The sequence below is a fragment of the Schistocerca gregaria genome, chromosome 4 (genome assembly GCF_023897955.1).
Source record: "Schistocerca gregaria isolate iqSchGreg1 chromosome 4, iqSchGreg1.2, whole genome shotgun sequence".
Lineage (NCBI taxonomy): Eukaryota > Metazoa > Arthropoda > Insecta > Orthoptera > Acrididae > Schistocerca > Schistocerca gregaria.
Window position 1 is genome coordinate 659,578,575 of NC_064923.1, and position 15,500 is coordinate 659,594,074.

Genomic DNA, 15,500 nt, shown 5'->3' on the forward strand with positions numbered 1-15,500 from the left:
GTATATTCTTGAAAAAATGAGAGAACTTAAAATATCCTAATCTACTTCTTCATAACCGACAACTGAGAATGATGGAAGTAACCCAAATTCACATTATGATCAAGGGTATCCTGTTCACTTAAAGCTAACAATCATTTAATTAGAAAATAATTAACTTTTCATGTCAAAAGCATGGAAATGGAACACAGTTTATTAACTGAAACTGTCTTAACACAAAATTCCCTGAATTCATTCTTCAAAGCTGTTCACTAAGAAATTTATTGCTAAAATAAAAATGCAGCATTTGTTGTCATGAGCACCTTGCTATTCCAGACAAAGTGAAACAACTGCCCTCTAATGGCCACTTACGAAATTATAGAAAAACACTTTTCACGACCGGTCAAGAATCACTTCAACTATCACAGCAAGACTTCCAAGTGGAGGGGCTAGAGAGAGAGAGAGAGAGAGAGAGAGAGAGAGAGAGAGAGAGAGAGAGAGAGAGAGAGAGAGAGAGAGAGAGAGATGGGGGGGGGGGGGGGGAGGGGGGACGACAACACCCTGCTTCAATTTCCAACACAATTATTTTAAATGGTTTCATTGCCTCTGGTTACCTCTGCAAAGGTATTAACTTATGGCTGTTATATGCCCCCTGCGTGCATTGTTCACAACTCTTCACATAGCAACCAGCATAATCTTTCTTGACTACTACCAGTGGCATTATGCTACTGTCAGTTTTTTCTACAACCCCCATGTCTTGACAACATGTGGTCAAGTGATTCTTTCAGTACTTCTACTCTTAGCCCTGCTGGCACTACTACCTATGGCTCCAACTTCGTTGTCTTACACAACATGCCACACACAATGAATTGTGGCTGCAATGCATACGGTTTATTTTAAACAAGAAAACTGGCAGCATCGGTCATAAGAGGTTTGAAACCATTTATTACAACAAATTTATTTCAGTCACTGTGTGACCATCTTCAGTAACAAGACTCATAATAAAAGCACATATTACAACTTCTACATGGAGTCAATACAAAAGAACATAGCACCTAACAAGCAAATTTTAAACTGACTTTGCAAACCAACCTCAAGCATACTGTTTGTATTACGCGTCAGTTCAGTGTGCTGCTTGTCACTGTACATGGTCGTACTCAGTGGTTGTATCATTGCTACTTTTCAGATTAACCCATTCAGACTCTAAATATAATAAATTCTTTTATTTTAATTTCCTTGTTTTTATTAGACATACGACAGACAACAATGTGAAAAACAAGTGTTACGTACATTAATTAAACACATATCAAGTCACTATGCATGAAATGCCATTTACTTTTGGTGATAAGGTAAGATGCAGTTCTTTTCTGTAGTTGGGCATAGCAGTACCTGACACAGAGCACACCTCCATCGGCTTCTGAGATGTTCTTGCTATGTACTACAATGTACACAGTGCCCTAAGTTACATTGTATTGGCAGAAGCTTTGTTTCATTTGTATGTTTTTCAACTGGAACAACAGTTTAACATTTTCTTGCTAATGGTTCTTTGCTCTCACTTTCTGAAATAATGCAAGAAAACACTAATTTTTTGTTCAAAAATTGAGATCTCCATGTTCGCTGCTACAGACAGTCTCCATCGGCATCAAAGGAAATTCTTTCCAAGTTTAAGTAGTGTCACAATACACATGAATATGAAGTTGAGCAAGAGAGTTTTCTGTATCTAATCCATGAACAAAACATGCTATATAGTGACAAGTTCAATCACAATTTGAAAACAAAGATGATCATGCACTGCATACAAAAGTGACTTCTCCAGTTGCTTGTCTAACTGCTAAGATTTGAAACATATGAAGTAGTATAAACAGTAGTCACTAAGAGGCAGCGTCTAATGGAGGCTTAAAGGGTGGCTACAGATGCAGCTACTATACATATGCCACAAAATGAGAAAATCCCAAGTGGCTTCAAATAGAATTACATCATCTGAAAGGGTTAAACTAAACACTTTCATGTGTTTCTTATTGACTTAATACTTTAAGAAATGGAACAAGCATGTGAGGATTGTGGTAGGGTAGTAAATTCTGAACTTCAATTTACTAGGAGAATTTTAGGAAAATGTGGTCCATCTGTTAAGGAGAATGTATGTAGGACACTAGCACAACCTATTCTTGAGTACTGCTCAAGTATTTGGGGCCCACACCATTTCGGGTTAAAGGAAGATAATGAAGTAATTCAGAGGGGGTTGCTACATTTGTTATCAGTAGATTTGAGTGATACACAAGTGTTACAGATATGCTTTGGGAACTCAAATGGGAATCCCTGGAGGAAAAGCTACATTCTTTTTGAGGAACACTACTGAGAAAATTTAGAGAAGCAGCATTTGAAGCTGACTGCACAGTGATTCTACTGTCCAAAGTACACTGTGTGTAAGGACCACAAAGGTAAGATATACGAAACTAGGGCACATAAATATGTTTACAGACAGTCTTTTTTCTCATTGCTTGATTTGCAAGTGGAACAGGAAAGTAAATGACTAGTAGTGGTACAGGGTACCTCCACCACACGCCATACAGTAGCTGTGGAATATGTATGTAGAGGTAGATGTAAATCGCTTAATCTCAATGCCCATCTAGTCAGTCTATCAGAATGGTCCCTGAACCCAAACCACCACTTAAGAGCTGTATAACCAGTACCACTTTAAAACTACTTCCCAAACAAATAAAATCCAAAATATGTGATTCCACAGATAGACTAAACATCTCTTTTTATGTTGTGGCATACACCACTGGCTTCTCCTCTGCTCACTACTTGACTGAGAACACATCCTACAGCTAGAACGGAAGCATATCAATTGACAAGATAAACTCTTTCCTCTAATCCAGGAAAATTAGTACTGAACCCAATGTTAATTCTGTCTACCTCCCCGAATGCATATGGGCTTTTCTTAGTCCATTCAAACTGTACACCCTTTTTAAAAAAAAGTTGCATAACTGATCACCCTAGATCTGCAAAACCCTCATATCAATTTTCTATAATAATTCCTGAATCCTAGATAAGACTGTAACTTCTTGGCATCACTAGGAATCTGAAAGTCCGATAGGGACTGCCTATACAAACACACGATCCATCTCAAACGATTCACTGCTAATAACATGCTCTAAATATGTAGCTTGTTCAAACACAAAGTGACATTTTTCCATGCTTAATGTCAAATCTGCTGCAATTAATCTTCCAGAGCCCACAAAACTGAGAATGCTCTCTTCATACCCACTACTCCGAACTACGGTAGATAAGTACTTGCATTGCCCTAAACTGTCAATAGCTTCAGTGGTATTTGGGGTTGGATACCCCATCGGTCACAGTTTTGCTGTTAAAATGTCTGTAGTAACAACACAATCTCTATCTTTTAGTCCCGTCTGGTGATTTCTTTTGCACAACCACCACGGTTGCACTCCACGGACTAGCACTTTCCTCTATTATTCCATCAACTAGCTCTTGATCAATGAATTTTTCTAATACTGTTATGTAGTAAGGTCTACGATATACCGGTGACTCAGTTCCTGTAGGGATACAATGCTATGTTATGTTATAGGTGTCACTGGTAACGACACCCATGGAAAAATCAATCCTCAAATTAATAACTTCATTTCCAATCTATCAGTATCTTAAGAGCTCCAACTTCCTATGCAATGCAGTTTTATCATCAGTTCACACACTACCCTGGTGCACAATGACTTAGACCCCACCCATATCATCCAAGACTTCCAAATTAACGACCAACATTCCTTTGGTGAACTCTGCTCCATTGGCAACAAAATTATAATTCACAGGCACTACTTTCTCATCCAATTCCTCCCAAATGCATACAATACGTCTTCTTAAAAAGCAACATGATGTTTCTAAAACATTTTCTGACAGTGGTTCTACCAAGCACAATCCATTAACAGACAATTCCATCCACTGAGACTGATGCACCTTGCATCTGTATTTCACTGGTTGATGTATTCCCTAGCTGGAACACTGCCCCTTAAAGTTCAGCTATACTTCACCTAAAGTCAATTTTGTCATATTCTGTTATAAGAAACTCTAATCAAGATCATGCAGTAACCATCACTTACAAAGATCATGATTTCTCTGCACAGCTTAAAACACTGCACCCCAATCTGAAAATTTGCCACAGCTGAACCCCAATACTCCACATCACTAGCTCCAACTCCAGGTGAATTATGGCATGGAGGGTTTAATTGCCTCTGACCTACACGGTCCTGACACATGTAAACTGAGGGTCGATTAAAAACTTGCTGTACCTATCCTTCACTAATCTCATATACTACACAAAGTCTCTGTATAAACATTAGTTGCATTGAAATTTAACGGGAACTCCGTGTGACGGACCTGGGGTTCCCTTTTGTGTTTAACATTCGCTTATTCGGCCCTGTTTCTTAATGCCATTTCTACTATCACACTGATAAGTGTCCAACCACACCATGTTTACCACACTGAGGTTGGTGACATTGCCTCTGCAGATGTCCCATCTTCCCACATCTGCAACACCTCAAGTTAGTAGAGAATACTCTTCTCTTATTCCACATTCATGTTACATCAGTTACTTCACATTCTGTGGCTAATCCAACCAAAGAGTACAAATCGTTTAGGGTACTCAGTCTAATCCTTTTTGATATTTCACGTGACAAACCCCTTAAGAATGTGTCCAATGCCCTCTGTCCTGCTTTACGGAGCATGGCTATTTGCCTCATCACTTACCCCTAATTCACATGTCATGACATTCTCTTTACGTGTTCCATCCACAAAATTCTACACTGACCCATTATGTTTTTTTGACAGACTACCCAACTGCTTGTGAAAAAATCTCATGCTGTTTTGCTGCTTCTACCTTTGTAGTGGGCCTTTTTCCAATTCATCAAATTTATGCATGCCTCTGTCTCTTTGTATGTCTGACATCTTGGGTTCTCCAACCAACCATAACTGTTACCTATAATAACTGACTCTGTGAACACTCCTATCACCAATACTAGCTGAAAAGAGCAGTGTATCCAGAGAAGACGTTATGTAGTCAGTCAAGTTCCCAAAGAAGGGCATGATCAAATCAGCTGTGGCTGGATCTAATTTAGGAGTAGGTTGCTTGGCTGATTGCTACTGTCCATCCTTAGCTGCAAGCTTACTACATACATTTGCATTATCTGCTCTCAAAAGTGTCATTTTATTAACCAATGCTCCAACTGCCTCCCGACTAGTGACACCCAGCATTTGAAACTCCGCCACTGCAGAAACTTAATCTTCAACACAAACTAAGGAACAAGAAGTTAACTCACAATAGGCCATGTGACAACACACACTTACATCTGTACCTTTTCATTCATCTTGACTCCGTACAATGACTAGCCATGTGCCTGTACTGATAATTAATGCAAACTACTAGTAATAAAGGCATGTCCACACAATGCCTCTTTTTGTCACGCACAATCGCAGGCACAAAGGAATAACAGGGCACGCACAAAAATTTGTGGAAAGAACACATGGGCGCATGGACATTTTTGAGTCCACACATTGCCTCATTGCGGAAGCAGTCTGCTATGAATCCCCTTTCTTGGTTGGGAGCTTTTGTTGCATGTATTGTGTTGAAAAGGTGAAAAAAAGAAAACACAAAAGTGACAGTATGCAAAGAAGTATATTATAGAAGAGGTACAAGAAATACAAAGTGATGATAACTGTTTCTCTGCAAATTTCAGGGGGAGGTCACAAGATTTTAGATTCTCTACTTGGGTAACTGTAGCAAAGGCTGGCAGTAATTTTTTTTTAGCTAGTAACTGGCAACTTATATACCTATTTTAATTATTTATTCCTCATTTTGAAACAAAGCATTTCGATTCTATCAAATTTGTAACTTGTAGTGTGGAATAATTGTAATTTTATTATCTGATTGTTTTATACTTCTTTCCACTGTAAGAAATGCCTAAACTTTGAATTATTAGCACATCTTGTTCCTACACAATATTAAAATTTGTATCTATTAACATCTACAATTACTGTTCTCGTGTATAATTATGACTCATTCCACATCCACACAATTCTCTTGCATACTGGATCACTTGAACACAAATTAAAAATAAAAGTGATTATTTCTGAAATTGAGAAATACTTAAGGGAGGTTCGTAGTCAACAACTGCTGACTCGACAAATTTGAGAATTCCATAGACGGCAGAATCCACTAGAACACAGGTTGTGTTTTTCAGTTTCATAGTTTTTGCATCATCAGTGTGCTTCATTTCTATTTTTAGTAGTTTGTTGGGAAGCTACACATACCTCATCACTTATTTTGTTCAGATGTCAGGCTCCTCAGCTGTTGTGTTTTTAAGTCACCATAACATGAATATTCGTCCACTCTTTTCAAGTAAACTTTCCATCAATTTATCCTTCTCTGTTTTCCTCATCAAAATTTATGGCATTTTATTCTTTATAGAAATATGATCAGAGACTTTATCTAATACACAATATTCAGGACAACACATCTCAAATTTTTATTCAAATAATCTTCAGAAGTGGCATTCCACATGACTATTTTCTTTTCTGTATGCACCTATAAACTTAAGCTTGCTTCCTTTGGCGTCAACAGATATTATTGCACATATAAAGCACTTTATAGCATAACCTCAACACGCTACACAATCAAACACATAGGGGCATCAGCTACCTGTTGTCCACTAAAAAGCACAAACTGTCCTACCACAGATGGGTAGCAATGTGCTTTACACACGGCCTTCATTTCCAGGAACTTATGCATGCACAAATGCACATGAATTGTTGTCCTGTTGGAAATTTATGCACATGCACAAAGTTGAACGCACTGCAGTTGGAGTGGAGTTGCTTCTCACTCAGAAATGCCTAAACTTTGTGATGCCATTACAGAAGCAAGTGTACGACAAAGATGTCACAGCAGAATGACCAACCGAAAAATATTTTCAGTAGGATTTGATGTACTTACGTGATACGATATTTTTATGATTCAAGCTCAGTCTCTTGTGTTCTATGAGCTCTTCTATACACTAAACATTGCTTAAAAATGAGTTTAATAATACCAAGATATAATTCTGATAATATTATACAACATGCACATAACATATTCAACTTTAACCTTCACTGCAAATTCAGATCTTACCTTCAAAAGTTTTAAAATATCCTTGAAAAGAGAATGATTTGTTATCTTGAAAATCCAGGTTGGGTGACGCTTGATAATATGACCAAGTAAGGTAAGGGCTTGTAATTTTAATGACCCCTTCATTGATTCTGATATCCTAAAAAAATTCAGTTTTGAATATAGTGCTCATAAAAAATGAAGAGATACTTCTAGCTGAAAAATGTTTTATACTCACTTGTCAAAAATATGCTTGTCATGGGGCTCTCGAACCCCTGCAAGAATTTCTGCTGATCTCACAGAGCTTGTGGTAAGATAGTATTCAAATAAGCCATTTACCATAAATGATTCTTTGGCTGAAAAATAAAAAACTTACGTGTAATCGATTTAGCCTTGCTGAAGATTTACTTGATAACAACAAATGTCAGGGAGAGAGGGAGGGGGGGGGGAGAGAGAGAGAGAGAGAGAGAGAGAGAGAGAGAGAGAGAGAGAGAGAGAGAGAGAGAGAGAAATATATGTGTACAACCTATCTGATAATACCCTTAGGTTCACCTTGCATTCTGCTGTGTTCAACATGTCATACCAGACTGGTACCCAGATTCTGTCTCAGTCATACAACATGAAAACACTTTGGAACAGTCACATTTAACCATGTGATGTATGAGGGGCAGCCCAATGACAACCAAACACACACCACAATTGGACCACGGAATGTTTGTATTTAGAAGTAATCACCACATGCTTTGAGATATTTATGTCGCTGGAAGACAAAATGATCAATTTTTGTGTTGTAGTGCACTGTCAGCCGCTGATGGACCCACAACTGCACCCACTCTTGTGGAGGGGGTGGGGGAGGGGGAGATGGCAAATGAGGGAAGGGAGAGGGTCAAGTTAAAAGAAATTAGGGCTCATACATAGGCATAGAAAAAGTCTGGAACAGGAAATGAAACACTAGTAGCAATACAAGGTATCCTCCACCATGCACCATATTGTGGCTTGTATGGTGGCTTACAGAGTATGTACGGTGAGCATTGCCTCCAGTGTCAGAGGAAAGAATAATACATTTTAATACATATCAGTCATGAACTGTCTTATAGAAACACGTAATTACATTAACTGCCATACAATCATACATACTGCAATAACTTTTGTGTACTTACTTGTATTGAAGATATCGTGGATTGTCTTCTTAACTTCTTCCACAACCTCAGGCTGGTTTGATTCAAGTCTGTTAAATAACTCAACTATGTCTGCCATCTTTTAAAGCCATTCATTGAACACCTGGGAAGCTAATGTTTTGTAAATCTTTTTACTGTGGAATACCAACCAGTACAGTCCCAATAAGAGACATGTCCCTGTTGGATAACAGCCTGAAACAAATTTAGAATGGGAAATTGTTACTTAAAGGATTAGTTAATTGTAACATGCTTTTAGTAACAACTTTCTTCTTTAGTGAGATACATAACCCTTTAATATCTTTTGTTTACATAAAGGCATTCTTATTTTATACTGATAATTTTCTTTTGCAGTAATATTTCTATCCATAAACTTACTGACAATTTTACGAGGGACATTAGCGATCGCTTCTAAGCTGATTCTTGCATGTAATAATCATGCTACTATTAATTTTCTTAACTATATTCTGTGTTAGACTATAGTTTCTCTAAAATGTACTGCATTACGCAGAAGAAGAAAACAGTTTATATTGCCAAAGAGCTGTGCTGCATGCCTTTTAGAGTAGAAGTTAGCATCACTGAATGGCATGCTGCCTGTTGCCAGTTGAGACCAAACCACCATCAATTATTTATTATTTAACATTAATCATTTCTGGGAGGTTTTCCAGTTTAATGTGTTTGTAATGTGTGTGTTCTGGCATATTCAATAATTGTGTTAAGTGCTGCATTCTCTGTCCAGAAGTCCAATTCAGTTCTGACTGTACATTTCTATATGTGAGAAACATGTTTCCAGTTATGTGAGTTTTACTTGACTGATGACATAGCTTTCAGGTTTTGACTTAACTGTAGTTATAAATGCCATTGTTTGGTATGGACTACATCAAAATATCTACACATATCACTACAGCTCCAATTGTTGTTGTTGTTGTTGTTGTTGTTGTTGTCTTCAGTCCTGAGAATGGTTTGATGCAGCTCTTCATGCTAATCTATCCTGTGCAAGCTCCTTCATCTCCCAGTACCTACTGCAACCTACATCCTTCTGAATCTGTTTAGTGTATTCATCTCTTTGTCTCCGTCTACGATTTTTACCCTCCACACTGCCCTCCAATGCTAAATTTGTGATCCCTTGATGCCTCAGGACATGTCCAACCAACCGATCCCTTCTTCTAGTCAAGTTGTGCCACAAACTTCTCTTCTCCCCAATCCTTTTCAATACCTCCTCATTATTTACATGATCTACCCATCTAATCTTCAACATTCTTCTGTAGCACCACATTTCGAAAGCTTCTATTCTCTTCTTGTCCAAATTATTTATTGTCCATGTTTCACTTCCATACAAATACTTTCATAAACGACTTCCTGACACTTAAATCTATACTTGATGTTAACAAATTTCTCTTCTTCAGAAACGCTTTCCTTGCCATTGCCAGTCTACATTTTATATACTCTCTACTTCAACCATCATCAGTTATTTTACTTCCTAAATAGCAAAACTCCTTTACTACTTTAAGTGTCTCATTTCCTAATCTAATTCCCTCAGCATCACTCGATTTAATTTGACTACATTCCATTATCCTCCTTTTGCTTTTGTTGATGTTCCTTATAGCCTCCTTTCAAGACACTGTCCATTCCGTTCAACTGCTCTTCCAAGTCCTTTGCTGTCTCTGACAGAATTACAATGTCATCGGCGAACCTCCAAGTTTTTATTTCTTCTCCATGGTTTTTAATACCTACTCCGAACTTTTCTTTTGTTTCCTTCAATGCTTGCTCAATATACAGATTGAATAACATCGGGGAGAGACTGCAAACCCTGTCTCACTCCCTTCCCAACCATTGCTTCCCTTTCATGTCCCTCGACTCTTATAACTGCCATCTGATTTCTGTACAAATTGTAAATAGCCATTCGCTCCCTGCATTTTACCCCTGCCACCTTTAGAATTTGAAAGAATATTCTAGTCAACATTGTCAAAAGCTTTCTCTAAGTCTACAAATGCTAGAAACGTAGGTTTGCCTTTTCTTAATCTTCCTTCTAAGATAAGTCATAAGGTCAGTATTTCCTCACTTGTTCCAGCACTTCTACGGAATCCAAACTCATCTTCCCCGAGGTCGGCTTCTACCAGTTTTTCCATTCGTCTGTAAATGATTTGCGTTAGTATTTTTGCACCCCCCCCCCCCCCCCCCCAATGAACCATGGACCTTGCCGTTGGTGGGGAGGCTTGCGTGCCTCTGCGATACAGATGGCCGTACCGTAGGTGCAACCACAACGGAGGGGTATCTGTTGAGAGGCCAGACAAACGTGTGGTTCCTGAAAAGGGGCAGCAGCCTTTTCAGTAGTTGCAGGGGCAACAGTCTGGATGATTGACTGATCTGGCCTTGCAACATTAACCAAAACGGCCTTGCTGTGCTGGTACTGCGAACGGCTGAAAGCAAGGGGAAACTACAGCCGTAATTTTTCCCGAGGACATGCAGCTTTACTGTATGATTAAATGATGATGGCATCCTCTTGGGTAAAATATTCCGGAGGTAAAATAGTCCCCCATTTGGATCTCCGGGCGGGGACTACTCAGGAGGATGTCGTTATCAGGAGAAAGAAAACTGGCGTTCTACGGATCGGAGCATGGAATGTCAGATCCCTTAATCGGGCAGGTAGGTTAGAAAATTTAAAAAGGGAAATGGATAGGTTAAAGTTAGATATAGTGGGAATTAGTGAAGTTCGGTGGCAGGAGGAACAAGACTTCTGGTCAGGTGACTACAGGGTTATAAACACAAAATCAAATAGGGGTAATGCAGGAGTAGGTTTAATAATGAATAGGAAAATAGGAATGCGGGTAAGCTACTACAAACAGCATAGTGAACGCATTATTGTGGCCAAGATAGATACGAAGCCCACACCTACTACAGTAGTACAAGTTTATATGCCAACTAGCTCTGCAGATGAAGAAATTGAAGAAATGTACGATGAAATAAAAGAAATTATTCAGATAGTGAAGGGAGACGAAAATTTAATAGTAATGGGTGACTGGAATTCGTGTGTAGGAAAAGGGAGAGAAGGAAACATAGTAGGTGAATATGGATTGGGGCTAAGAAATGAAAGAGGAAGCCGCCTAGTAGAATTTTGCACAGAGCACAACTTAATCATAGCTAACACTTGGTTTAAGAATCATGAAAGAAGGTTGTATACGTGGAAGAACCCTGGAGATACTAAAAGGTATCAGATAGATTATATAATGGTAAGACAGAGATTTAGGAACCAGGTTTTAAGTTGTAAGACATTTCCAGGGGCAGATGTGGACTCTGACCACAATCTATTGGTTATGACCTGTAGATTAAAACTGAAGAAACTGCAAAAATGTGGGAAATTAAGGAGATGGGACCTGGATAAACTGAAAGAACCAGAGGTTGTACAGAGTTTCAGGGAGAGCATAAGGGAACAATTGACAGGAATAGGGGAAAGAAATACAGTAGAAGAAGAATGGGTAGCTCTGAGGGATGTAGTAGTGAAGGCAGCAGAGGATAAAGTAGGTACAAAGACGAGGGCTGCTAGAAATCCTTGGGTAACAGAAGAAATATTGAATTTAATTGATGAAAGGAGAAAATATAAAAATGCAGTAAATGAAGCAGGCAAAAAGGAATACAAACGTCTCAAAAATGAGATCGACAGGAAGTGCAAAATGGCTAAACAGGGATGGCTAGAGGACAAATGTAAGGATGTAGAAGCTTATCTCACTAGGGGTAAGATAGATACTGCCTACAGGAAAATTAAAGAGACCTTTGGAGAGAAGAGAACCAAATGTATGAATATCAAGAGCTCAGATGGCAGCCCAGTTCTAAGCAAAGAAGGGAAGGCAGAAAGGTGGAAGGAGTATATAGAAGGTTTATACAAGGGCGATGTACTTGAGGACAATATTATGGAAATGGAAGAGGATGTAGATGAAGACGAAATGGGAGATACGATACTGCGTGAAGAGTTTGACAGAGCACTGAAAGACCTGAGTCGAAACAAGGCCCCCGGAGTAGACAACATTCCATTAGAACTACTGACGGCCTTGGGACAACCAGTCCTGAGAAAACTCTACCAGCTGGTGAGCAAGATGTATGAGACAGGCGAAATACCCTCAGACTTCAAGAAGAATATAATAATTCCAATCCCAAAGAAAGCAGGTGCTGACAGATGTGAAAATTACCGAACTATCAGTTTAATAAGCCACGGCTGCAAAATACTAACGCAAATTCTTTACAGACGAATGGAAAAACTGGTAGATGCAGACCTCGGGGAGGATCAGTTTGGATTCCGTCGAAATGTTGGAACACGTGAGGCAATACTGACCTTACGACTTATCTTAGAAGAAAGATTAAGAAAAGGCAAACCTACGTTTCTAGCATTTGTAGACTTAGAGAAAGCTTTTGACAATGTTGACTGGAATACTCTTTTTCAAATTCTAAAGGTGGCAGGGGTAAAATACAGGGAGTGAAAGGCTATTTATAATTTGTACAGAAACCAGATGGCAGTAATAAGAGTCGAGGGGCATGAAAGGGAAGCAGTGGTTGGGAAAGGAGTGAGACAGGGTTGTAGCCTCTCCCCGATGTTATTCAATCTGTATATTGAGCAAGCAGTAAAGGAAACAAAAGAAAAATTTGGAGTAGGTATTAAAATTCATGGAGACGAAGTAAAAACTTTGAGTTTCGCTGATGACATTGTAATTTTGTCAGAGACGGCAAAGGACTTGGAAGAGCAGTTGAACGGAATGGACAGTGTCTTGAAAGGAGGATATAAGATGAACATTAACAAAAGCAAAACGAGGATAATGGAATGTAGTCAAATTAAATCGGGTGTTGCTGAGGGAATTAGATTAGGAAATGAGACACTTAAAGTAGTAAAGGAGTTTTGCTATTTAGGAAGTAAAATAACTGATGATGGTCGAAGTAGAGAGGATATAAAATGTAGACTGGCAATGGCAAGGAAAGCTTTTCTGAAGAAGAGAAATTTGTTAACATCGAATATAGATTTATGTATCAGGAAGTCGTTTCTGAAAGTATTTGTTTGGAGTGTAGCCATGTATGGAAGTGAAACATGGACGATAACTAGTTTGGACAAGAAGAGAATAGAAGCTTTCGAAATGTGGTGCTACAGAAGAATACTGAAGATAAGGTGGATAGATCACGTAACTAATGAGGAGGTATTGAATAGGATTGGGGAGAAGAGAAGTTTGTGGCACAACTTGACTAGAAGAAGGGATCGGTTGGTAGGACATGTTTTGAGGCATCAAGGGATCACAAATTTAGCATTGGAGGGCAGCGTGGAGGGTAAAAATTGTAGAGGGAGACCGAGAGATGAGTACACTAAGCAGATTCAGAAGGATGTAGGTTGCAGTAGGTACTGGGAGATGAAGCAGCTTGCACAGAATAGAGTAGCATGGAGAGCTGCATCAAACCAGTCTCAGGACTGAAGACAACAACAACAGTGTTTTGCAGCTGTGACTTATTAAACTGATAGTTCGGTAATTTTCACATCTGTCAACGGCTGCTTTCTTTGGGATTGGAATTATTATATTCTTCTTGAAGTCTGAGGGTATTTTGCCTGTGTCACACATCTTGCTGACCAGATGGTAGAGTTTTGTCAGGACTGGCTCTCCCAAGGCCGTCAGTAGTTCTAATGGAATGTTGTATACTCTCGGGGCCTTGTTTTGACTCAGGTCTTTCAGCGCTCTGTCAAACTCTTCACGCAGTATCGTATCTCCCACTTCATCTTCATCTACATCCTCTTCCATTTCCATAATAGTGTCTTCAAGTACATCGCCCTTGTATAGACCCTCTATATACTCCTTCCAACTTTCTGCTTTCCCCTCTTTGCTTAGAACTGGGTTTCCATCTGAGCTCTTGATATTCATGGAAGTGGCTCTCTTTTCTCCAAAGGTCTCTTTAATTTTCCTGTATGCAGTATCCATCTTACCCCTCTTGAGATAAGCCTCTACATTCTTACATTTGTCCTCTAGCCATGCCTGCTTAGCCATATTGCACTTCTTGTCAATCTCATTTTTGAGACGTTTGTATTCCTTTTTGCCTGCTTCATTTACTGCATTTTTATATTTTCTCCTTTCAGCAATTAAATTCAATATTTATTCTGTTACCCAAGGATTTCTACTAGCCCTCATCTTTTTACCTAATCGATCCTCTGCTGCCTTCACTACTTCATCCCTCAAGAGCTACCCATTCTTCTTCTACCGTATTTCTTTCCCCCATTCCTGTCAATTGTTCCCTTATGCTCTCCCTGAAACTCTGTACAACCTCTGGTTCTTTTAGTTTATCCAGGTCCCACCTCCTTAAATTCCCACCTTTTTGCAATTTCTTCAGTTTTAATCTACAGTTCATAACCAATAGATTGTGATCCGAGTCCACATCTGCCCCTGGAAATGTCCTCCAATTTAAAACCTGGTTCCTAAATCTCTGTCTTACCATTATATAATCTATCTGATACCTTTTAGTATCTCCAGGATTCTTCCCTGTATGCAACCTTCTTTTATGATTCCTGAACCAAGTGTTAGCTATGATTAAGTTATGCTCTGTGCAAAATTCTACCAGGCGGCTTCCTCTTTCATTTCTTTGCCCAGTCCATATTCACCTACTACGTTTCCTTCTCTCCCTTTTCCTACTGTCGAATTCCAGTCACCCACGACTATTAAATTTTCGTCTCCCTTCACTACCTGAATAATTTATTTTATCTCATCATACATTTCTTCAATTTCTTCGTCATCTGCGGAGCTAGTTGGCATATAAACTTGTACTACTGTAGTAGGCATGGGCTTCGTGTCCATCTTGGCCACTATAATACGTTCACTATGCTGTTTGTAGTAGCTTACCCACACTCCTATTTTTTTATTCATTATTAAACCTACTCCTGCATTGCCCCTATTTGATTTTGTATTTATAACCCAGTATTCTTCTGACCAGAAGTCCTATTCCTCCTGCCACCAAACGTCACTAATTCCCACTATATCTAACTTTAACCTATCCATTTCCCTTTTTAAATTTTGTAACCTACCTGCCCGATTAAGGGATCTGACATTCCACGTTCCGATCCGTAGAATGCCAGTTTTCTTTTTCCTGATAAAGTCCTCCTGAGTAGTCCCCGCCCAGAGATCTGAATGGGGGACTATTTTACCTCTGGAATAGGTTGGTTTGGGGGATTAAAGGGACCAGAC

The 15,500-nt window shown here is 39.0% G+C and overlaps 1 protein-coding gene across 7 annotated transcripts in view; it reads right to left on the bottom strand.

Moving 5' to 3' along the window:
- LOC126266808 (hamartin) overlaps positions 1-15,500 on the bottom strand; it is a 295,524-nt gene that overhangs the window by 248,397 nt on the left and 31,627 nt on the right. For all 7 annotated transcript variants that reach the window (XM_049971361.1, XM_049971357.1, XM_049971360.1 and 4 more), the window contains exons 2-4: positions 8,287-8,496; positions 7,365-7,482; positions 7,151-7,286 (exon numbers count right to left, since the gene is read on the bottom strand). In XM_049971361.1, the coding sequence (XP_049827318.1) occupies positions 7,151-7,286; positions 7,365-7,482; positions 8,287-8,383 (351 nt within the window). In that variant the 5' untranslated portion in view covers positions 8,384-8,496. The remainder of the gene's footprint in view (positions 1-7,150; positions 7,287-7,364; positions 7,483-8,286; positions 8,497-15,500) is intronic.